The 25,255-nt window shown below is 34.4% G+C and overlaps 1 protein-coding gene across 6 annotated transcripts in view; it reads right to left on the minus strand.

Moving 5' to 3' along the window:
- Pkcdelta (Protein kinase C delta) overlaps positions 1 to 25,255 on the minus strand; it is a 309,961-nt gene that overhangs the window by 8,768 nt on the left and 275,938 nt on the right. For all 6 annotated transcript variants that reach the window (XM_069818485.1, XM_069818486.1, XM_069818484.1 and 3 more), the window contains 5 exons: positions 14,659 to 14,879; positions 12,048 to 12,221; positions 10,062 to 10,216; positions 4,995 to 5,133; positions 2,672 to 2,860 (listed from right to left, as the gene is read on the minus strand). In XM_069818485.1, coding sequence (XP_069674586.1) covers positions 2,672 to 2,860; positions 4,995 to 5,133; positions 10,062 to 10,216; positions 12,048 to 12,221; positions 14,659 to 14,879 — 878 coding nt within the window. The remainder of the gene's footprint in view (positions 1 to 2,671; positions 2,861 to 4,994; positions 5,134 to 10,061; positions 10,217 to 12,047; positions 12,222 to 14,658; positions 14,880 to 25,255) is intronic.

A 25,255-nucleotide genomic window follows, 5' to 3' on the forward strand; every position in this document is an offset into this window, starting at 1 on the left:
AGAATACAAATGATGACTTGAATTTTATTCATATCTCTAAAGAACGATAACAAAATATAAATAACGTGATATCCATAAAGAACGATAACTGGATATAAATGATAATTTGAATATCATTTACATCGCTAAAGAACGATTACAAAATAAAATGAAAACTTGAAGAAGGCCCGAACCCACAACCTTTGACTCATTAAACAAGCACTCTACCGCTGGTCTACGAGGCGCAGATATGGGACACTTTCATAGTTCCGGAACTGCTTGTACAAGCACATGCATCGTGTAACATCGCCGCGACCCGAAGTGGACTTTGAAAATATTCGCTGTTCACGAGTGCGGCCTCTTTTTTTTTTTTTTTTTTTTTTTTTGACAACTGTACAGCACAATTGGCGACAATGACTTATCTTCGCCAACTATTCGTGTAAGTAATAACTAAAGAAGCCATATTTACACGAACAAATTTTTAGTCACTATCGATTAGTAAGAGTCAGGTATCTTTGCACGCCAGTTTACAAGCATGCAGCATAGAGTGTGTTGTCGTTGGCCTTCTCATACATGGCACGCATGTGTGCTTAGACATTGCATGTTCGCATAATATTCGCTGCCGTAACCTCCTTCCATTTGCATTGTGTCTGCGATTTATTCGATATCAGACTACTGTGGAAAGAGAAACGGGAGAAATAATCATACGTATAAACAAACAAGTCAATTGCAGATATTAGGAGAAAATTTACATTATCTTCCAAATGATTCAATTGCGAACCCATGTTGACTAATTTTTCCCCTTATATTGGCGTTTGTAATTTTTATCCTTCATCACCACTTTTAAAACACACTGAATTTAACATGTTGACAACCTCCCCAAGTGATTCTGTCTTCCTGTGTGGCTGAAGTTGCAAATACAGCGCACTTATGCTACTTCCTGATCTGTTATCTATCAATATTACGTTATTATAATATCAATATTACGTTATTTAAAAACCATATAGATATACTTAAGAGTAAAATGTTTGTCTTATTAAGTTACAGGATATGATATAGGGACAAGGTAGTAAGATAAATACAGCGAGGACCTTAAAAACTATCGGTTCTCAAGTCCACTACTCAATGGCACGACTCCCTTCCTCGAATATTTAACCATTGTACACTGACGTTGAAATGTATCTGACGTACAGTTTTCTGATCGTGTAAGCGAACTTTATAACCACGGAATAAGTCAGAACTAAACATATAACAAATTGACAGCTTTAAAATAGTTCCGCTAGTTCTCAATAGGTGACACTATTATTGCGACGGATAAAAAGTATAGGGGAAAATGATGATGTAGATTAAGGATAAATTATTCTAATAATAAAATTGACAGTATCAGCGGTTTCCCGCTTTTTACATTCATTAGAAATAAACAAAAATTTGAATTCTATAATGTGGGTATTTTATGTGCAATTGGCGATAATGGCTTATCTTCGCTATACATTCATAGAAATAATAACTAAAGAAGCCACATTTACACGAACAAATTATCGATCACTATCGAACAGAAGGGGTCAGGTATCTTTGAACGCCAATGTACAACACAACACACTGCACTGTCCCGACTGATCTACCCACAGTTCGAGAAAGCACGCGCCTATTCCGGTGAAGTGTCGTGGTGCCATGACTTCACGGAAGGAGATGTCGGCGAATGCGATGGGGTTGTGTCGGTAAGCGTTCGATTTTTGAACCGATAATTTTAAAGAATCCTCATTGTAACTTATCTCACACAACATTTTTGGAGAAGTGAGGTCTATACCGTTTCGTTTCAAATAAGAGAGATTCAAAAAAGGAAACCGTCAGAAGCGTTTTTTATAGTAAAAAATGCTAATAGTCTACGTAATATTTAAAATATGAGCCTGAACCAAATAAATTGAATAGTTGAGGAGAAATCAGTGTTCATAGCCTCCACATAGCGAGAGATACAGCCGACATGTCAAGTACAAAATGTATTTCAGCAAAAGTCCTGAAATCGAGTTTTTTCAGCATAATACTTTCTCTTTAGGCCTACTCTTCTCATAATTCTTTCTTCCTTTCTTCGTTATATTTGAACTCCTCCTTTCATACCGACTTACAATTCAGTGCGGTGTATTGGAAGATATACAGTATATATACGACCAGAGCTTGACAGGCGCACATTGCGGGCCTCCATGGTCGTATGGTCAGCACAGCTCAAGGCCATCGCTGAGACAACACAGGGCAGTGAATGATAAGAGTAGACTCCCAGTCACATGAAGGAAAATATAAATCTCTTCCACCGCCCAGGCCGGGAATCGAACCAGGTACTTCTCGACACTTATCATAATAGGAATCCTTTTTGCAAACATAAACTTACCCATTTGTATACATTTTAATAGCCCTATATAAGCAAAGTATATATTTTATTTTTTGCCTATCATTATCCTAAAACTATTATATTTACAGTACAACCGTTGCTAAACGTTTAGTGGCTTCGAAAATATTAGTTCAAATTCTCCAAATCTAATATATACTAAAGTAAAGATGTAGAATATTATTCTCTCTCTCCTTAATTACATTTGTATGTAGTATCATGTCTAGTAAATATTCACTTTATCTGTGTCTGACTCTTATTCTAATAACATTATTTAAATTTAGAATTGGCAATAACTTTGTGAATACTCACTAGAGAGAGTATGCCGTTTGCTTCTCGTGACAGGAATCTCGGGAAGTGTGGCTGTTCGTTGCAGATGGACCAGAACAGTTCATCTTCATCACACCCACTGAATGGAGACTGACCAATCAGCATTTCATATAAGAGAATACCAAACGACCACCAATCCACAGACTGATTATATTTCAGGCCTTTTATAATCTGTAAAAATAAACATAGGAAAATAAGGAAATTTTGTCTCAATTACAGAAAAAAATGTGCATGTAAATGACATCACGTGAAATGAATTGTGAATCATCTTCGTCCGACAGATTGTTTTTCTTCTCATGTACATAAACTTCCCGCCATTATTATTATTTTTATTTGGTCATTTAACGACGCTATATCAACTACTAGATTATTTAGCGTTGATAGCGAGATGGTATTTGGCGAGATGAGACCGAGGATTCGTCATAGATTATTTACCTAACATTCGCCTTACGGTTGGGAGAAATCCCAGAAAAAACCCAACCAGGTAATCAGCCCAAGCGGGAATCGATCCCACGCCTGAGCGCAACCCCGGATGAGCAGACCAATGCATCTGCCACCTGAGCTACGCTGGTGGTCTCTACCATTTTAACACAACTACACCTAGATTACCATTACAATTCAAAGCATCGAGAAACATCTGCATAACAATCTTTTAATTTGCATTCCGAATGAAACTACAAACTCTCTCTGAGGCTTCCACGGACTGCACTGTAAAAGAAAATTGTCATTGTAAGTAATCGTGTGCTCTATTTCGACAGTTATATTCGTCAAGCGCCTCTTCACGTAACATATAATTCACCTGCATAATTCAAAGAAATAATATTTAAAGTATTTGTGGAAACATCAGATTCAAAGTTCTTAATTCGGAAACTTACTTCCTTAATGGTATTCAATAGTGAGATTGACACAAAATACACCTACGGTATGTAGTAGGCCTACATCTGTTTCAGTGCATGTAAAACATCACGATGTTGGCTAACTTCATAAAAATATGCATGTACAATGAGAAAGTTAAGGAATCAACTATAGTAAGGAGGAATTAAGGAATTTCTTTCCGCTGCCAAAAATGATTTCCTACCTCTGCCAAACACTGCTTATTGCAAGCAGGGTTCATACTTTCCCTCAACCTCGACTGGATTTCATAATAAATTAATTTTTGATTATGTATACATTCTGATATAGGATTATACGTATTACCTAATGCAATAGTTTATTTTCGGTAGATTAAAAATTGTATATTATGAGTCTCTTGCAGTACAGAGGAGTCAACACTGCGTACCAATAGATTGAATTTTCAGAGGTATTTCAAATCAACATTTAAATATATGTATCATATGATGAAGGCTCGGTGGAGCGGAGAAAAATTATCTCCGGCACCGGGATTCGAACACGGGTTTTCAGCTCTATCCACTAAGCTACACCGGATTCCAATTCCGATGCCGGATAGAATCCTCTCAGTTTAAGCTCCACCTCTTAGTTTCCCTTTAGTGGCCAATCTCACGCACTGGTCACAGATGTGTGACAGTAGCACAATGTCCAACACACTAATGTGCAGAGGTGCACTCATTACGAGTGACTGAGTGGCCGAGATCCGACGGAATGAGCGTCGTCTTAAATCATATTATTGTGATGAACCGAAGTACATATGATATTTCCGTGCAGGAATTATGCGTTATCATAAATTGAGAGGATTCTATCCGGTATCGGAATTGGAATCCGGTGTGGCTTAGTGGATAGAGCGTCAGCACGTAGAGCTCAAAATCCGAGTTCGAATCCCAGTGCCGGAGAGAATTTTTCTCCTCTCCAACGATCCTTCATCATATGATAACGCAAAATTCCTGCACGGAAATAGCATATGTACTTCGGTACATCGCAATAATATGTATAATATATTTTTCTTATAATTTTACAATGAAAAAGCTGTTTTTAATTTGAAATAGAACTTTTCTATGCTGGATGGGAAGGTAGATGAGAAGGAAAGAGATAAGTCATCCCCTTCTTGTAAAGAACAAATTTCACATTGAGTTTACTTATCTATGCACTCAGAAAAGATACAAATACTATTTGCTAAATCCACGTTTGGTCAATTATCACACGAACAAAACAATGACATTATGAATATATTTTAAATTCATACTAAGTTCACAGCAGAATTTTAAATTACGAGTATAAAAAGCCTCTATTCATGTTTATGACCCAAAACTAAATTAATTTATTTTGCATTAATTTCTGTAAGTCTGTCAGAAAAGTGCATTCGAATACTCAGCAGCTAGAAAATAACGATCCATCCTAAAGTTTTACTAACCTCTGGAGCCATGTAGTCAGGTGTACCGCAGAAAGTGTCTGCAGTCCTATCCAAGTAGATCTGAAGTTTGCACATTCCAAAATCAGCAATGCGCACATGGCCATCAAAATCCAGTAAAATATTATCCAGTTTTAGATCCCTGAAACATAAATTTTAGTCTATCTATATTTTGCGAGTTACTTCTGCTACATTTATTTATTAAATACCAAAATAATTGTTTTCTTCTATAATTCAAGGATTACGCTAAAGCCTACTCTAATCTGTAATTTTAGCATAAGCTGCAGCATTTGTTTTCTTATTCTATAGTCCGACATTCTCTAATAACTGAGAGTATGTAAGAAAATATTTTTCTACGTTTATATTTTGATTTTTCCTAATTTCTTACTTCTAAAGTAATATCATCTTGAGTAACTTCTAGGCTGCTTCGTTCTCATATTATATTCATAGCGTCGTAACTACAAAATAACACTTCAATATTATTTTCCACTTTTGTTGACGAAAAAGTTTGAATATGGCAATTATAATGTTGTCGTATTTATTATTTTATTCATATATATATATATATATATATATATATATATATATATAACAGGTACATGACTTGAGAACCTAAGTAGTTAAAATAAAATACTTGTTCTAAAATATTATCTTAATTCATTTATATCCGATTTCTCTAACCCTATTTTATCGTATAAGTATGTCAGGGTTTTAGTTTTATACAAATCATTTGATATTGTACAGACAAATATAAACACGATAGTCTTAATACTAAACTTTTAGATTAAAAAATAAAAACGTGTAACATTGAATAATTCAAGGTAATAACGGATAAGTGAACGTAGGTGCGTTCTAATGCCTATAAGTACACAGTGTTCCGCTTAGAGGGATCGAGAAATAAGTGATAATTTCAAGTGTAAATAATGGTTTTACAACATAACTTTTTACATAATTTGATGTAAAAACTCTCCGAGTTTCGAAGAATAATGAATGTAACTCGATGTGTGCTCCTTGAGTTACACTGCAGACATCTAAATGGTATTCAACCTATTGTTAAGTGTCCTGCAACATTTCTGTGAAGTGACTAGCGCAGCTGCATTTTGTAATGTATTCCCGCAGTTCTTCCAAAGTGGCAACTTTACCACGTTGAAACAAAACATTCTTCACAAAACCCCAGAAAAATAGTGAAGTACTGGACACAGTCGGGTGACCTAGGTAGCCAGGCACTGGGTCTTCTTCCTATTATCTATCGGGAAATTTTGCATCCAAGAAGTCACTCACTGCTCCATAGCAATGGGATGGCGCTACATGTTGATGAAAAACCGATCACGGGGGCAGTTGGTCAACAACAAAGTTGTGCAACATGTCCAGATACACATTCGCTGTGACTTTCCTCTCGATGAAGAAGAATAAATTTCCAATGACAGAATGCTTTATTGAATGGCGCCAGGCTCGTGTACGCGTTAAACATTTGTGCGCATGCGCATGAACATGCAGCTGTTTTTAAACCATAAACTTGGACAGTTCCTGCATATTGTCAGATGTAAAGCACAACAATATCTTTATCTCATTTTAAATGCGACCATTTATTTCTCGATCCCTCTAAGGGTCTAAGCGGAACACGGTGTATGTCTAAACTAACTTCATATAAATACGATAGATTAGGTATAAACATACAAAATGTAAAGCACAGTTTCTTTAAAATACAAACTGCGGGATCTCAAATGTCTATTGCAATGATCTAAATGGAATTTAAAAATGCGTCGTTCTATTTCGTAGACTTCACATCTAAACAATGAATGATCTTTAGAGTCTAGATTTTCTTTACATAAACACAAGTTTTATCTTTCACTCGGAGGTTTATATCTTAAGAAATATGAACCAATATCATGATGTATACTTAAAGACTTGATTAAAACGAACTCAGAACAGTGTTGGGTATATTATACATTGGCGGTCATCAGCACAGTGCACCCTCGGGCTAGCGTCTCTTACCCGAGGATAAGAGATGCACTGGTGTGCATCCGTGACTGCTGGCGGGTATGCTTACTCCCTCCCTCTTCTAGACGACGGTGCATGTTGCGATACACTCCTTACCCATTACCTACTTCAGCAAGTGCTGACGATCACTGCTATACATACTCGTAAATGTAAATAGTTGGAAAGAATTTCTTTTTTAGATATTTAATAGTGTCTGCTAGCCATCTCGCATTCCAGGAGGTTTGTAATTCTGTTTTCAATGTTTTCTTAATGAAATGATGGCGGATAACCAACATAATCTAACTACCACTCGTACTATCTGGACAAGTTGTCTGTTCCTCCAGCTCATCAGTTCAGTCATTTCCTAAAGTTTCCGCACGATCTCGGACCCAATTTAAACATATGTATTTAGAATATGTTTACATTAACTTCCTGATGCTTGTAGATAAAGGATTTGAATTATATTTACATTTTATGTACAGTTCCAGAAAAAAAATTGCCCGAATCTTGATGGGAGTCCACTTGTTTGTAGGCTACAAGTTTTGCACGTCTGTACATAAGTAGCATAATATATACAGGCACTCTTGTTTACTGTTCATACGTAGTGCGCTGTATCTGGAAAACAGTAAAATTAGGCGGCCATTTTTTTTCTGGAACTGTATATTACAACTATCACTACAAATTTCCGAATTTGCATTCGTTTTGCACACACATATTTACAGCTGATTTAATCATAAATATTTCAGCCTAGAATACAGAAATTTTAAACTTTTTATTGTAAACTTCTAAACCTGTGACTAACGCACATCTAACATCAGCGTAGACCGATTTTTCTCATTTTTTTCTTTATGAGATTCATTAGAGCAGACTTACGGCCCGGGATAGGTGTATTCTGTATAATGTTGAAAGACTTGGAATAAAGTTGGATGTCCTGATGATAAGAAGTGAGAGTTTTGTTTAATATCGAAGCTTAACGACTTGTTCTTTTATTATGAGATAGTTGTCATCAGTTTTAATTTTCCCGGTTATTTGTAACGGTGGAATACCTGTCACTATTAACACTGCCTCAGTGGATATAGTGCGGCAAGCACGGCAGATGCGAAACATAATTCTATCCCATTTCAATTTACATGCTCTTATTTATAGTTCATTTTTCTCTAAGATGCTCTAAAATGCGGAGACACAATAAAATAATAATATACAGTCAACACGAAATTTCAGCGACAGTGAGACGAGAGATGTAAAACAATTGACTACTCTGGGGGAGGCATTGCTTGAACGAGGCGATCAGTCGCTTGCAGGGAGAGAATAATTTCTACCTTACTTCTACTCTACCTTCTACCACGAGCATCTTACTCCTTAGTGGTCTCGAGCTGATGCTACCCACAATACATTCCGGCACAGATAGATTCCGCCCCCATATGCGCGAAGTTACTCTACAGATTCCCGGGACGGACCATAGAATATTTAGAGAGTTATTGTATATTTTACATGAAATATTAGTTTAAAATAAATATTTGCTTGTCACAAATATTGAAATCAATATTCTGTATTTTACATCGTATTACTACACGTAAGAAATGTACATTGAATATACAAAACGATTCAATATTGTTGTAATATATTGAGAAAAGTGGCTGTATGTATCAAGGGGAGGACGCTGAGATAAGATGCCTATGGCCAGGAAATACTATCCTCGGACTGTCACTACGGCCACCAGATCCTCTTCTGTTTTGTAAGTAGAACATTTTCTTACCAAATAGAATGAAACCGATTGACCGCGTTGGCCGTGAAGTTGTTAATTAATTAATACACTTGGAATGAAAAACAATGAATATTTCTGCACTGTATAAACAGCAAAACGCCTAGCAGCATTGCATTAAGGGAGGGCTAAGTCTCAGGCGTAACAACCATTTTTTCTCTCATAGATCGAAGAACATGAAGGAAAGGAACTGTGATACTAACGAAATAAATATACATCAATATTTTAACGTACGGTACACATTTTTCACTCATCACACAAAGATGATTGTTTCTGGCATACAAACTAGCTGGCTTGTCTGTTTGTTTGTCTGTTATCCCCTTCCTACTAATTGATGCACAGATTTCGTTCATATTCAATATCTACGAGATTAATAATTCTCTCGAAATTAGGATTTACAGTATAACAATTTTGCTAAAAATTGGTTACAAAAATTAAAAGAAATACACAAAACGGTCATTTACTTCATATCAGCAGCAATTATTTATTTCTTGAATTCTTCCTACGTAAGACAATAAAACGGTTCTATTAACAGACTATAACTCAAAAGAAAGATTTTTTTGTTATAATAATTATTATATGCATAATTTTTCAACCAATTAATATTTTCCCTAAAAGAGACAAACCTTAAAGGGATGTACTTTATATGATATACATTTGTAGAAACTTGCTTAGCTTACAAGTACTCGCGTCAATTGGTGATAACATGGACCAAAGTCATATTACTTCTTCACAACAACATTACAATGATTATATGTATATAGGAAGTTTAAATGCAGAAAACAAAGAACGGACGTGGCAAAATTTTCCTTTGTTAACCGCACAATAGCAGACTGGAACAGCTTACCTGCGGCAATCTTTCAATACATTTAAGGAAAGATTGAGAAGGTTAGATTGAAAATTTAGTTGTGGGTGCAGTGTAATTATATATGTTGTGTCATGTAATTAATTAAGTTGGTATGTAAGTAATTGTTGACATGTAATTAATTAAGTTGATATGTAATTAAGTTGATATGTAATTAACTAAGTTGATATGCAATTAATTAAGGTGACTTGTAATTACTTAAGTCGATAATAGTTGGGTTTAATAGAAATACATGTAAGTTAGGTTTACTTTTGCTCATAGTAGGCGTTATTATAGCATAGTTCTTGTTTATAGTCCTAGGTTTATTTCATTTATTTATTTATAGTTAGATTTAGATTTACGTTCATTTTATTTTGTATTACTGTAATTATTGTAATGTTATTAATGTATAACGTCACTGCCACCGAGTGTATACCAAATTGTAGTGTTAATAAATACATACATACATACATTAGCTTTTTACCTGTATACTACTCCTTTCTTGTGAAGAAACTTCAGTCCCGACACTATTTCTGCGCCATAGAACTTGGCTCTTGGTTCCTGGAACCGTCCACTCTGCTGAATGTGGAACATAAGGTCACCACCGTTCAGGTACTCCATCACAAAGAATAAGTGAGACTGTAAACAGTGAAATCACAATTAAATTACGGATACGTCATGCAAGATGCACGCCAATTGGTGGAGGAAAATCTGTCCATCGTTTCTTAAACGATATTTCTTACTAGGAGACAAACAAATGCGAAGTAAGATTACGTTATATTATATGACATGTTAGGCTCTCCGTCGAGCCACTCGAGAAGAATATAGGTACTGTAACGGACCAAAACTTACGTCGGGGAAAACACATACATCCTTTTTGCTCGAAATTAAGGAAACATATATACGTTTTACCAGCTACGATCCCTTCTGGCATGTAGTGTATGATCTATTTATTTAGCTTTAACCCAGTCGGTTATTCAGTATGAAATAATAAGTTAGGAAGGTATAACAAAATTTGTTCTGTTCCTCCCGAATAAACTTAATAAGACAATCATTAAAATGTATTTAAATTATCATTTAAATTTAGATTGTTCAACAAGTCTCATACATAAAAAAATTCAAACTTTTAGATATTTAAAAGATATGGATTTATATTACTAACAGATTGTCACAAAAACAAAATCAATTACTCAACATTTTTTTCTTCCATTACTGTACCTTGTACAATACTGAAAATTAGTATGTGTAAAACACTGTCCTTCTGCTATATGAAAAAATATATATATATATTTTTGCGATTTAAAAAAATTGTTTACATTTTTTTTTTTTTTTTTTTCAAAATTCAGTTCACTATGCAGTGATGACTCGTTTCCCACATAACTCAAAAACTATCCAACATTCTGTGATGAAATGTTTTGTGTGTATTTATGCGTATCATGTCCACAATATGATGCAAGATCACTTCTCTATCTTTGATATATTGTTTGATAAAAAATAAATCCATTTTAAAAAATGGTCAAATATCAGTATTTTCTATTAAACAAAATAAAAAAATATATTTATTAAGGAATGTAGTTGAAAGAGCATGATATTATAAACATGAGGTTCAGCAATAAAATAAAAAAGAGAGAACATGAAAAAGTTAACAAGTTTTTAAGTTATGAGGGAAAAGCTTCATCACTGCACAATGAACTGCCAACATTTTGAATTTTGAAAAAAAAAATGCAAATAATTTTTTTTTAAACGTAAAAATATTTTTTTCATATAGCAGAAAGACAGTGCTTTATACATACAAATTTTCATTGTAGTAAAAGATACAGTAATGGAGAAAAAAATGTTGAATATTTCCAAATATTTTACTGCTGTAAGCTGAACCTAACCCCTTAAATTGTGCTTCTACAAAAATATATGCTACTTCTCTTGAGCCCTAAATGTAATATTGAATCTGGTCTGGCAAATCTCAAATTTTTTCCTAAGACTATACAACTCTCTTATTAATAATGTAATTAACCATACATAACATTAATGAATAATTTTGTTTTTAAAAAAGAAGTGTATAAATTATTTCTGCAAACATTTCTGTAACATAAAATGAACACTTAAGAATACTGTCTTCAATTTTATATTATAGTCAACCTTATTTCATTTTGTAATGTACCGTGTTTATATTTTCATCTTTGCCTTTTAAATAACAATCCCGAGCACAAACTTCGACTTTTTCGGGAGTGAGATAATTCTAAACTATATGATTTTAAATGCTAGTAAAACAGTTCAATAAAAATTATTATCATTAATTATAGGCCTACTATAAAATCAGTTTCATCTACACGAATCTTAGTATCTACGAAGTAATGTTATTTATAGGATAATTATTTTTGTTCCGTTTATGACAATAATGTATTCAGAAATTGAAGACATAAGCGTTGAAATTCACAGAAAATTTGTCACTGTCACAATTAATTTAATCTACCTCAGTTTGGAAGGTGCAGAAAAGGTGACAGAGGTATGGATGTTTGGTTCCCAACGCTAGAACTTTTCTCTCTATCAAGGTACATTCCACATCATCATCTTCCAGTACCACATCTTTCTTGAGGCATTTGACAGCATAATAGCACTCAGTTCCTTTCAGTTCTGCCAGCAGAACCTGTAATTTAAAGAAAAGAAGTAGCTTAATGACAGGAATATTACATTTTAAATTGCCTAAGTTATTATTTACCAAATATAAAAAATTCTGACACGAACAAAGTAAGAAAAATGAGTACAGTAGAGTCCCTTCTTTGTTCATAAATGGGGATAACAACTATTAGCCAACCAAAGGCCATTTAATACATTTGTACGTATTGTGTACTACGTTATTGATATTATGTGCACGCCCCTACCTCGGCAATGCAACCACTCCCGAGCAATAAACTCAGTGACTCGTATACAGAGGATGGGGAATAAGCAACGGGGTGAGTACGAACTCTATTTACTGTTTAATACTACGTATTGCTGAGGATGATGTACTTGTCTTTAAGCGTTGAAGGGACCACACAGCAGATTTCCTACACGTTTCAACTTAATTTTTTGTCTGAGTAAATGTATTATATTACGGAATGCTATCAGTCTAAATGAATTAAAAATATTTTTGTCGTTAATGTTAAAACAATTATTTTATTTTAGAGGCGTTACCACTGTAATTATTTACTCTTATATTTGTACGTGTTATTAAAAAATCTTCTCCTTATATTTGTGTGTGTATATATGAGCAATCTGGTATATATATATATATATATATATATATATATATATATATATATATATATATATATATATATATATATATTCGTTTGTGCAGGTTTCCTTTTTATAGAGGGTATGTTTTAGCAAGGTTTTACTGTACATACATGAATATATATTAATACAGTGGAGTCCCTCCGTTGGAAACCTCTATTATGGAAACTTCCAATTTGGAAAGCTAGCTGACTCCTCCCACTACAGGAACACCACTCATTACGTTACTGATACGGCGATTGCTCGACATTGACATCAAAAGATACAGTAAAGAAGAATAAAGAAATTCATTTTCACTTATACACAAACTTAAATAAGAATTATATATATATATATATATATATATATATATATATATATATACAATTCTTATTTAAGTTTGTATATATATAATTCTTATTTAAGTTTGTGTATCCATGTATAAGTGAAAATTAATTTCTTTATTCTTCTTTACTGTATCTTCTGATGTCAATGTCGAGCATGAGCAAACCAATCGCCGTATCAGTAACATATTGAGTGGTGTTCCTGTAGTGGGAGAAGTCAGCTGTATTATATATACATTCATGTATGTACAGTAAAACCTTGCTAAAACGTACTCTCTATAAAAAGGAAACCTGCACAAACGAAAAATAAATTTGGGACGGAATGACTTCCTATGTAAAATAATACTTTAAAACGGAAAACTGCCTAACGCGAAAACGGAATCTTTTGCGTATCATTTAGGTAAAAAAAAAACCTGACTAAAACGGTTAATTTCTTCAGAATCTTCAGCGAACTATTTCATATAACCAAAACTCAATACGTAAACACAAAACAGACATCGTAGACTATGCATACAATTTTCCATTGCCACTTAATTTTAAACTCATTTTTCTCAACACTAGGTTTATGCCACTTACATCTCTTACGCTCAAGACCAGGGCTGGGCATCGGGAGCGCATCCAGACTCTAAACGGGGACGCTTAATATTCATCAGTTACGGAATCAACGCTGCGCGGTGTTTGGCGGGGAAGAAAGGGGATGAAGAGAAATCATATGGCTCCCCGTGAGAGAGCAAAATTCGCTCTTGCTGCCCAACTCTGCTCTAGACCCTTCATTTCATCCCAGATCACATATATACCAGATTGTTCATTCCTATGTTAAAATAGGTAGCACTTTGAAGATAACAACCGCCAGGATCACCACCCGTCCGCCCTAAACGAACATGAGATGGCAGTACAGTCGCTAATGCAATTCAAATGGGAGTTATGACGTGACTCCTTATGTAACAACTAGATGGCAGCATCTTACACCTGACAAAAGTTGTTACCGTCAAAGCCTCTAAGGCCGAGCAATCTGAGCATATATGATCTAGGATTTCATCTATCATCTGAAATAGTAAAAATAGGCTGGGGTGAAGTATTGGAGATAGTACGACTTTCCGATGCTAATATAGGAAGGGTTTGGGGATCCGGGCCACTGGCGATTATCAGGCTACTTGTCCGCAAAATGGAACTGGCTATATCAGGGATTGAGGCAGGATGACCAACGTGTCATCATCGGATTCACGAATGCCACCTGTCGGACTTGCACAATCATCGCTTATATAGGAAACAAAGCGTGCCTAAGTGAGGTTACGGCCCCGTCCCAGTACTAGCCCTCGTAAAGTCAACCAGCCAGCCAAAATCGCTATATTTTATTTGTATGTTTAATTTCCATGTACGTACAATTTAAGCAGCATGACACAAGAATCATATTTATAACTCCCTGCATACACAACCTTTGGTTTGCCAACTCTCTGACAATGTAAATGGTGCATGAAAACTTACCTTTCCAAAGCTGCCTTTGCCAAGAACTTTTAGGAACTGGAAATCTTCCACTGCATACTTCCTGAAGCGTGGTATTGTAGTGGCAGGTGGGGTAACGCGACCGCCCCTGGCAAGAGTGCTCGGAGGGCTGTGGTCATCGTAGGGATCAAGACCGGGATTACTGCTGAGGGCCGGACTCGAAGTCGTTGAGTCTGTGCTGCTCCCGCTGCTAACAGACGTAGCTGTCACAGAAGATGGAGAAAGTTGTTACATTCTGTGCACTATTAAGCAGGCGATTTTTTCACCTAGCCTACGTTTCTCATCCAACATCTCGTACATTCGACCGCCTGACTTGTTTTGACTTGATTCGAGAAAGATAGATTGAAGAGAGAAAAATATTTCTATGCACTTAGTCGCATCTTTGCAAAACATCGCGAGACTTCCTGGAATAACTACGTGATACCCAAGGCTTTTGGCCACTTATCTCACTCCGGAATTTTGCTGTTTCAATGAAGAGATTGATAAAAAAAATTTGAGCATAAATGTTAGTAGCTTACATTTATAAAGAGACTGGATCTTATTTCTTAGTCTAGTCCCGCTAGTCACAGACCAATTTCGCGGAGAAAATTGTGGTTTGTGCTAAAATAGATCGATTTAACCCTATATATCTGTATCTGAAGTCTAACGCTTGGGGACAGGAGAAATATTTCAACATCTTGAGATTTCGTGTACAATACTTGATATCCTACATCATACCGTTACACAAAGCAACGCCTGGACACCGCAAAAGGAGCTTATCTGAATTGCAACTTACTACACCGGTACTATACAGTATTATTGTTACTCTGTTGTATCTAAAGTTGTGAAAAATATAACTGTACTGCAGTACTGATAATCCTATACAGACCGTAGTGATGAAATTTGTAAGCATTCTGTATGTTTAATGTGTTTTGTTTATGTGCTTATCCATCTCTTGCAGTTCCGGTACAGTTCATGGAATCCACAAAAATGGTTATCTCAATAATTTGTCTTGTGTAATTATTTTATATTCTTATTGATGTGCTTAGGGTAAAATAAATGTATTGGAACACCAACAAAATACAGCATTTTTAATATTATAATAATATATATCATATCACATGTCCCGCGCCGTGGCTTTGTGGTCTGAAGCATCCTACCTAGAAATTTAAATTCAAATTATGGTTTATTTAACGTCGCTCGCAACTGCCGAAGTTATATCAGCGTCGCCGGTGTGCCGGAATTTTATCCTGCAGGAATTCTTTTACATGCCAGTAAATCTACTGACACGAGCCTGTCGCATTTAAGCACACTTAAATGCCATCGACCTGGGTCGAGCACAGAAGGCCAGCGTTATACCGACTGCGCTACCCAAGCCGACTTCTGTCTAGAACTCGCGTTACATTCCTCATGGAGGTTTCTCATGAAACTTCGGCCAGTGTATAGGACCGGTGCGCACCCAGCACCGTGATACACTACGATAGATAGCGAAAACCGGTTAAGAAAGTAAGTAAGCTATAACGGGAATCATCGTGTTAACACGATACCTCCATATGTCTCGATCCATCTCATGCTGGCTGAATGATCGTTGACTTCTACTTCGGCATGTGGACGTGAGGCCAGCAGCCATCTGGACGCTCTGAGACCTTAAAGGGCTGTAATACCACGTGTTATTATTATTATGTCACATTGTTTTAAAATGTAAAAGTACGTGTGTAATACCTTACTCCATTTAAAAGTTCGCCCATCAATGTCCCCAACCGTTAGATTTCGGATATAGCAAATATCAGGCTAAATCGATCTAAGATAATCCAAATTACAATATCATGAAATATTTTACAATTCTCCTGTAACACCCTGTATTGTATAATATGATCTAATTTGCTCTGAATAGTTCTTGATATAAACCTACCATATTGAAAGATAAATGTTGTTACTCAATGAACAAATGTTCATTAAATAGGCATAATTACCTACATTAATAAAGTACAGTTAAAATTAATTTTTGTACAGTTTTCAGTTATTTTGGAACCATTAAACATTCTACATATGAAGATGAGAACATTATGATTTTCTTATTAAAATAATTATCTTGTTATTTAACAGTTCTCGAACATATTGGGCTCCGTTAGGGGCCTAAGTTCATTGGTTTGTAGGGGCTCAACTCATTTATTATTTCGGTATAGATATGCTGAAAACACATATTTATGTAATATCTTGAAATCATATTCTTGGAGCATCACAAGAATGTCACTATACAAAATAACAATTAATATCCAAAAATGTAAATTATGTTCAGTAAGTAAAGCGAAAGAAGATGCATTCATTACAAAAAAAAACTACGCAAAAATAAACTGAGATGAGAATTTTGCTTGTAACTAAATTTCCATCGCATATGTTTAAAGTTATTATTTGTTATCCCTAACGAATCTCACATCCGAACTTTGCGGTAGGTATCATGTGTGACTTGATATACTTAATATTAGAATATACTAATAAATTCAAGCATACTATAATATATTCAATTTAGGAGATTATAATGGCTGTAGAATAAAAATTTAAATCTTATCCAACGTTGCAGAACTCACGCATGTATTCAATAAATTGTATAGAAATCGAAATAAATTTGTCCACTTTGTTATGGAAAAGGAAATACAATCGATAATTATTTTATTTTTATTTATAATAAACAACTTATCTTGACTTACTGTAACACACTCATAAATATTCTGTGAGAGATATGTTAGAAATGAATCAAGAATTAAAATTCTTAAATGATATTCTATTTGATATTCTGCATGTTTCATTGCTATATAAATTATCCTTTCCTTCCTGATTCGTCCAGCTGAATGCAACATATACAATTAACAAGTACTAGTATATTGAAGATCAGTTTATTTATTATTGTACTGTTACCATTCATTCTGTAATTTGAGAACACGTCAACTAACCAGCCTTTCATATTAACCTATTGTGCCCCTAATATTCCATACTTTTTGTCTATTTTATCACATTCTGAGGTCTCTTGAGACGTGGTGTAGATTGTGTAGAGGCATCTATCGTTTCAATCAAGATGTTGCTTCGCATATATGTATAAATTTTTCCAAAAACAGAGAACTTGGTGAAGTGAGAACAACTGACTGATAAATTTTATCTTGCACTCTCCTCAATCAGGAACAGAATTCATTTACGTGAAGTAAATCTATGACATAGAACCCCAGGTTTAACACCACTTACATAGGAAGACAATCTAAAGATTTTCATCGCCTATTCATAATAATCGACTGTTCTAGGCCAGGCGAGAAACCTCGAGCGTCGAATCTAGTGGTAATAATGATAACTATTATAACAATGCAAAATAACCATTGCCACGTACTATTATATTTTAATTTCTAGCATTAAGGATACACCGAGGTGAAATTTCAATTTTCTAACCAAATAAATTGTAAAGCCTGAAATTTTGTGTAGTTATGGTACTCCTTATAAATAGTGTGTATGCCAAATTTGGTTTAAGAATGTATGAATTATTAACACTTTTGTAAATTTAAATTATTTTTTAAGTCGTTACTATTCCTACAAATTTTAAACATTTTTGCCTGAAATTTCATTTTTATGTTCAACTTTCAAACACCGCAAAACAAAACTTGCTATCCAGTGTTTTCATTTCTTTTATCCCTTCCCCCCAAAAAGGAAACAAAAAAATGCATATTGCCAACTCTAAAAACAGCCAGAAAATTAGTAATTTCTGTAAAAAAATATTAAAAAATGCGAGACTTAAAGAAAATCCTTGTAGTGCGTTTTGTTACACATATATTAAAGAATTATCACAAAATATCGTTCATGTAGTACAAATTTTATAGGAGAAATAGCATTTTAGTAAAGCAAAATGTGCAAAGAAAAAAAAACAAAAACGGAAAAAATGAGTTTGACATTTTAAATGAATATAAACACATGCATGTGCATTTTAATAACGGCAGCCGAAATATGCTATTGGAGGAGCGTAAGTGCAAGAAAATTTCCCAGAGTTTCCTTGAACCATAAACAATTTATTAATACTCAAAACTATAAATGTGATTTTTTGAACAAAAATGATCTCGATGTACCCTTAATACACAACAAATTAGCATAAAACAAATTGACAAACATGTAATTCACTAATAATTTTTCTCAAAAAAAGAAAGTCTTCCGGAAACGAACACTGTATTAAAATATAATTTTAATTTTCAATGGCCTAGTGATTAATATTCTTTCCATTAAGTGTCACATTAGCGAATTCATAGCCGTCCGATTAGTGATAAATATAGAAGAGCGATATAATACTTATTAGCATGATTACCTACCCTCGAAAGAGCCAGAGTAAGAATCTCGTGCTAAGACAGAGTCTACCGAATAGTTCTTTATTTCACGATTTTTCCAGCAATATTTCGAATGAAACTATAGATGCCTCTACAGAACGACGTTTTGAAATCACAAAGGCCTCTGACGGACAAAGCAGGAAACAAATCATAAAAGATTATTGCAAGCGGACCCTAGAAGAGAAGTAAAATTATTCTGATACAATTTTTGGGGCCCTTTTTCAATATCTGGATAAAAGGAATGTAAGAAAATGGAAAGCAACTGGAATTCTGAATTTTTAGTATAGATTATTCTATAGTATGGCAAATTCACACTAGCATATTTTGTTATAAATTGATTAGAGGAAGCAGTCAGTAAGATGAATGCAACTGGCAAACAAAATATTTCCAGCTTTAGGGATTAGAAATGAGTATTGCTTTTTGTAAATGCAAGGCTCAATTATTATTTAAGCGTTATAATCACATGCTCAACAAGTAACCAATTTAATATGTAATACATCTGAATATATGAGATTACAAATTGAAATTTAAAAACGTGACCTACTGAAGAAATGTCTACAACACAGGCAGTAAGGCTTAAACTGGCGGCTGTGTAGCTCAGTTAGTAGCGCAACTGGCTATGGAATGGAAGGTACCTGGTTTAATCCCGGGTAGTGACGAGTCTTTCTCGTTGCCTAAATTACCAGAACAGCCCCAGGTTCACTCAGCTCTATTTAGATTTTAAGTCGCATTTCAGAAGTCATCATGCCCTCAATTCCCCGTTTACATAATTATTTACCGAAGTCAATATTTTAAAAAATGGTTACTCTTAAATGGCTTTCCTGATATACTCATAGCCGTCTCTGCAGCTCATCTCTGGAACTCTCTGCCACAACATGTCAGAGACTGTCGGACATTGTCTAGTTTCAAAAATAAACTAAAATTGTACTTTTTCAATTCAGATTCCTTTCAGTTATAAGCCCCTTTCTCTGCGATAGTTTTGCAAAAATATATATATTTCTTTTCCTTTTTTTCCCCTTTTTTTGTTCTCTTGGTCACCAGGTGAATTTATTATCATACCCTTTTTATTGTGAATTTTATTTAATTTTCGTATTTCTTTTCTTTTTTTTATTATTATTTTATTACATTCTACTAACCGTACCCGTGCGCTCCGCTGCACTCGTTAGAAATAAATATAAAGTAATTACGTAATTAAGATAGGACATTTGATCCAGGGAACATTCGTGTTTGATAGAAGGATAAATCGTTTAATATGTTACTAATTTAAATTGCATCCAAATAATTAAAATGCGATCATTTTGGTCCAGAGGCACTCCTTTGGTGCAATGACAATTAATTTAACATGTTTCTTAATTTTTATTACATGCAACCATAGTTTAATGAAGATTGACATCATTTAGATTTAATGTGTATACTTTATATTACTTGCTATATGTTTCCATTGAATTATGGTAATAACTTAATTTTGTATTCAGTAAATGGCGCTTGGCTCACTATGGTTCTGAACCCTTCAAATAACTTTAATTATATTATATAATATTACATATTATATTGTATTGTATTGTATTGTGTTAAGTTATGTTATGTTATATTATATTATATTATATTATATTATATTATATTATATTATATTATATTATATTATATTATATTATATTATAAGTTACTGTAATAGCATTATAGCATTATGTCCATCTAGAGAAACTACACTTTCCAATGGTGAAATAATAATTAATTATACAAATCGGTTAATTTAGCTTCCGATATTACTTCATACAAACAGAAACATTCTCTGTAGGCTATCTTTCATAGCTTTCGATTGTTGCTGTCCAAGGCCCCTTACAGACGAAGTCATTTGTTTTTTAATTCATTACACGGCCTTAGATGGCAGTTATTTTAATTTTAAAACTCATTTATCTCATTAAATATCAGTCCTATCAAAATTTTTCAAGGAATAAAACTTATCGCAAATTATTTTTAAAGAAACTTTTGTTATGCAACATTTTTCACAAAAATCAATAATAAGCGAGATATTTCGATTTATTTAATTCAGACCCCCTTATAACCCCCCTTTTAAATAATGTATTTTGAATGCCATATAGCCTAAAATCTAAGTTACAACGAACTTAATTTCTATTCCAATTTTCATCGAAATGCGTTCAGCCATTATCGCGTGAAAAGGTAACAAACATACATGCGGACAGACAAACAGAGAGACAGACAGACAGACAGACATACAAACAAAAATTTCAAAAATGCGATTTTCGGTTTCAGGGTGGTTAATTATATATGTTAGGACCAATTATTTTTGGAAAATCGAAAATTACCAGAAAAATTTCGGCTACAGATTTATTATTAGTATAGATTTTATTAATCTTGCACAGGATAGGGACCGATAGCGGGCTTATGTGAGGGCGGCAATGAACCTTCGGGTTCTTTAAAAGCCATTTGTAAGTAAGTTTAGATTTTATTATATTCTTCCTCACCTTTTCCGTATTAACTATTTGTACTAAATGAGTTGCTTTTGCTATATTCCAATGTAGTTTACTTTCTTTTTTTTTCTATTATGGTATTATTTTCATGTTGTTTAGTGTCGATTTCATTATGCTATTATTATTTTTTTTGTAATATGTTAGTATTCTGTTCTTTAACTTTTGTTAAATTTTCACTGGTTGTATACTTTTTTGACCTGGTAGTTAACTCTGCCAGTATAAATAAAGAATTATTATTACTATTATTATTATTATTATTATTATTATTATTATTATTATTATTATTAAGGTATAATATCTGTGGCTTAAAATGCAAACAGAGAATTCTTCTTTAATTAACAAAGTATACACCACATGCATAACATGTAAAGCTTTTCTAGATGTTGCAGTCGGTTAGTAGTTCTTGATATTTGTTGGACGTAAAGAGAGTATCAGCACAGTCTAGTATATACAGTCACGAAGCTCAATACGTATTAAATATGCATCCATAGATAGTTGCTAACCACTAGGATCGCTAATATCGCCTCATCACAGACAATGCGAAATAGTACCGGCACAGTCTATTGTTCCTAGCACCCTCACAACTCAAGCTTCGTGACTGTATATACTAGACTGTGGCATCAGTGTTCTTATCATCATTTTATTATAATTATATGGACCAGTTGAAATAATGAAACCAAACAAGACGACCTGTTTATTAAGTAACAGATTAGTAATTTACAAAACATAAATATTCGTATTTCTCTAGGTTCCTGCCATTGAGATCAAGCGCACGAAATGTTCTGCAATGTCCAGCGGTCTGTGTTGGGCGATTTGAGTTGTGTTATCCAGGCCACTTTGAACATTTATTGTGAGTCTGTCTCCAGTAAATCTGAATAAAAATTGATTTTTCATCTTTACTGTCTTTTCTTCTTTAAACATCTGTATCTAAGACCCAGTACCACTAAAATACAGTATTTTAAAAATTCCTTTGTATTGCTTCCTCTTTTATCCCACACGCACATATGAGCTGCGTATCCTCCAATTTACGCAATGACGACTTCGACGTCACGTACCGACAAAACGACTCATCGGAGACACCATATTCCTATCATTAAAATGATCACCTACCGTTCCTAAGAAATCATGTACTGGTACTTATTTCTAAAACACTGTATAATTTTAGGTCGCTCTATTGTAGATATAAATCAAGATGGAAGACAAGGTGTCCTATGTTACCTACTCTTTTTAATAATGTTTATATTGACGCAGCTATTCAAGAATGGCAAAGCAAGCTTAAGATGAATGGCAAATCTAGCTTAAGATGAATTTTAGATTAGAGAATTGGATATTAAATCCTTCATTGTTTACAGACGATCAGATGCTCGTGGTACAATCGGAAAATGAATTACAAATGGCCGAACATATGTTATAATAAAATACAGAATTATAATTTAGAGATATCCAGTAAGAAATCTAAAGTCGTGGCCTGCAAGGGTAAATTTACGAGAATATATAAATACTGACAAATCAGAACATTATACAGGGCGATCAAAAAGTCACGCAACCCTATGGGGAAACATTTATTTTAAAGTGCTGAAAGTGGCCGCCGTTCACACAAGTGGGCACGTTTAATCATGTTCTAGAAAACATGTTGCAATGTTTGACGTGAAATGGTATTGATACAATTCTGAATATTCGCTTGCAATCTCGGAATACTGTGCGGATGAGTAACGTAGGCGAATCCTTGAGATGCCCCCATAAGAAAAAGTCAGTGCAGTTCAGTGTTCTTTAGCACTTGGGAAATAAAAGAAAAAAATTGAAAAAGACATAAAGGTTAATAATTACATGTGATTCTCCATAGAGTTGCGTAACTTTTTGAATACCCTGTACAACAAATCAATCATTTTAATTATTTAGGTTGTGATATCACAATCGTAATGATGATTTGCAAATAAAATTGAATAAAGTTCGGAATACATGTGGAACTTTTAAAAGCACCCTCAGAGACACACCAGAAAAAAAATAACAAAATTAAATTCCATAGAGGGATGGCCACGCCAACACTGTTTTATGGATGCGAAGCTTGGGCAAGACTTGTCTTGTGACCTTGTCATGTGCCGTGGTTACATCACCGATGGATATGGAGGGGGAAAATAGGTTTCAGTGTAAGATGAACTTTCGTGGCGGTAGATTGGTATAACATTAACCATCACGAAATAAACTCTCTTTCTGATATCTCATTCTTTCCCTTCTCGCACAGCTCACATACCAGGTCTCGCCTATTCATCTGTAGCTGGATATAACAGAAGAGATGAAATCTGACGAGAATTGCAACTTGTTTACTAAAATGCTACAATAATATAAAGGAAAAAGTAATTGGTAAGACCATATTTTGAGAATGGATCAATCAAAGAAAACGAGACAACCTATGACTTACAAACTCATTGATAGGAGAGATGTTGATCGACAAAGGAGACGATGATGGTAAGACGACTTTGATTCCTGAGTGAGGGGAACGACCTAGATGGTCCAACCCATGCTGCTGCTGCTGCTGCTGCTGCTGATGATGATGATGATGTAATTCTTCGTAGAATAAGTACATCTCCCTCGCATTACGTGTCCCTGTGTTTTTCATGTCGCAAACTTATAACTCGCTTTCAAAGACGACACAAAATAATCCATTTCCACAACTCAATCTGACAAGTCTAATCTAAGTGAATATCTGCATTGAAGGTGACCTGACATACTAGACAAACACATGATGGTATTCTAGTGACGTGGAGCCAGCATCTAACTATATAGGATGTCATATTAAGAAACATTCAAAACGAAATTGAATTCAAGACAGTGGCTTACACAAATCGTAATGTTGTGCTTTAGCCTTTGTGTTTACCACTTTTGATTCACTTGTGTTAAAACTTGGATGTCTGTCCTCTGTTATGTTTACGATTTTGTACGGAAATAGACGCTATTGTTGGCAGCAGTAGTATTAACACTACTTGAAAGACTTCGAATTCATTAGAACTGCAAAGTTCTTCAATGTGTGTGAGATTTACCGACATGGTGCTTTAATTTAATGCGCCATATTGCTTCGTATGGAGCGTACGGTTTTATGGAAATTTTATGCTTAAATTGATATGTGAGGGTCTCACAACCAGAGTGGACCAAGTCCACCAGTGGTCAGTTTGTGGATTAATACAATTTCGAATGAAGAAAACTTAGATTTATTCATTGCCATAACAAACCAAGTCTATGACTCGTTTGTTACTCCACAGAGAGCTGTATTTCCTATGGAAGGTAAAGGTTGCTAAGCATGAGCCAAGATCTTTAAGACTCAATTCCTCAAAATTATTCCAGAAGGATTTGGTCCACTCTGGTTGTGAACCCCTCATGTGTAACAGGATGTTGACTCAAGCTGTTAATAAATTGTTTTAGGCTCCACGCACAACACGACTAGAGGAAGACACTTGAAATTCTCTAACTCACAGCGCTTGTATTTTAGTTTTAATGTTAATGATTAAAAACAGCTATTTTTTTATTTATACACAGATTTTAATATTTGCATATCTTTCTGTGCCTTAAGTCTTAAGGTGTTATTCATAGACATTTCGCAGCACGCGCTACGAGCGTACTAAGCTAGCCCCGGCTATCCACTGGTTACTAGTACAGAATTCAAATCATATCCTATCGCTAACACTGGTTTATGAATACGAAAAACGCTGATCATCCACCGGAAGCTCAACCCAATACGAGCAAATGCTGAGTAACTTT

The sequence above is a fragment of the Periplaneta americana genome, chromosome 2, assembly GCF_040183065.1.
Source record: "Periplaneta americana isolate PAMFEO1 chromosome 2, P.americana_PAMFEO1_priV1, whole genome shotgun sequence".
Lineage (NCBI taxonomy): Eukaryota > Metazoa > Arthropoda > Insecta > Blattodea > Blattidae > Periplaneta > Periplaneta americana.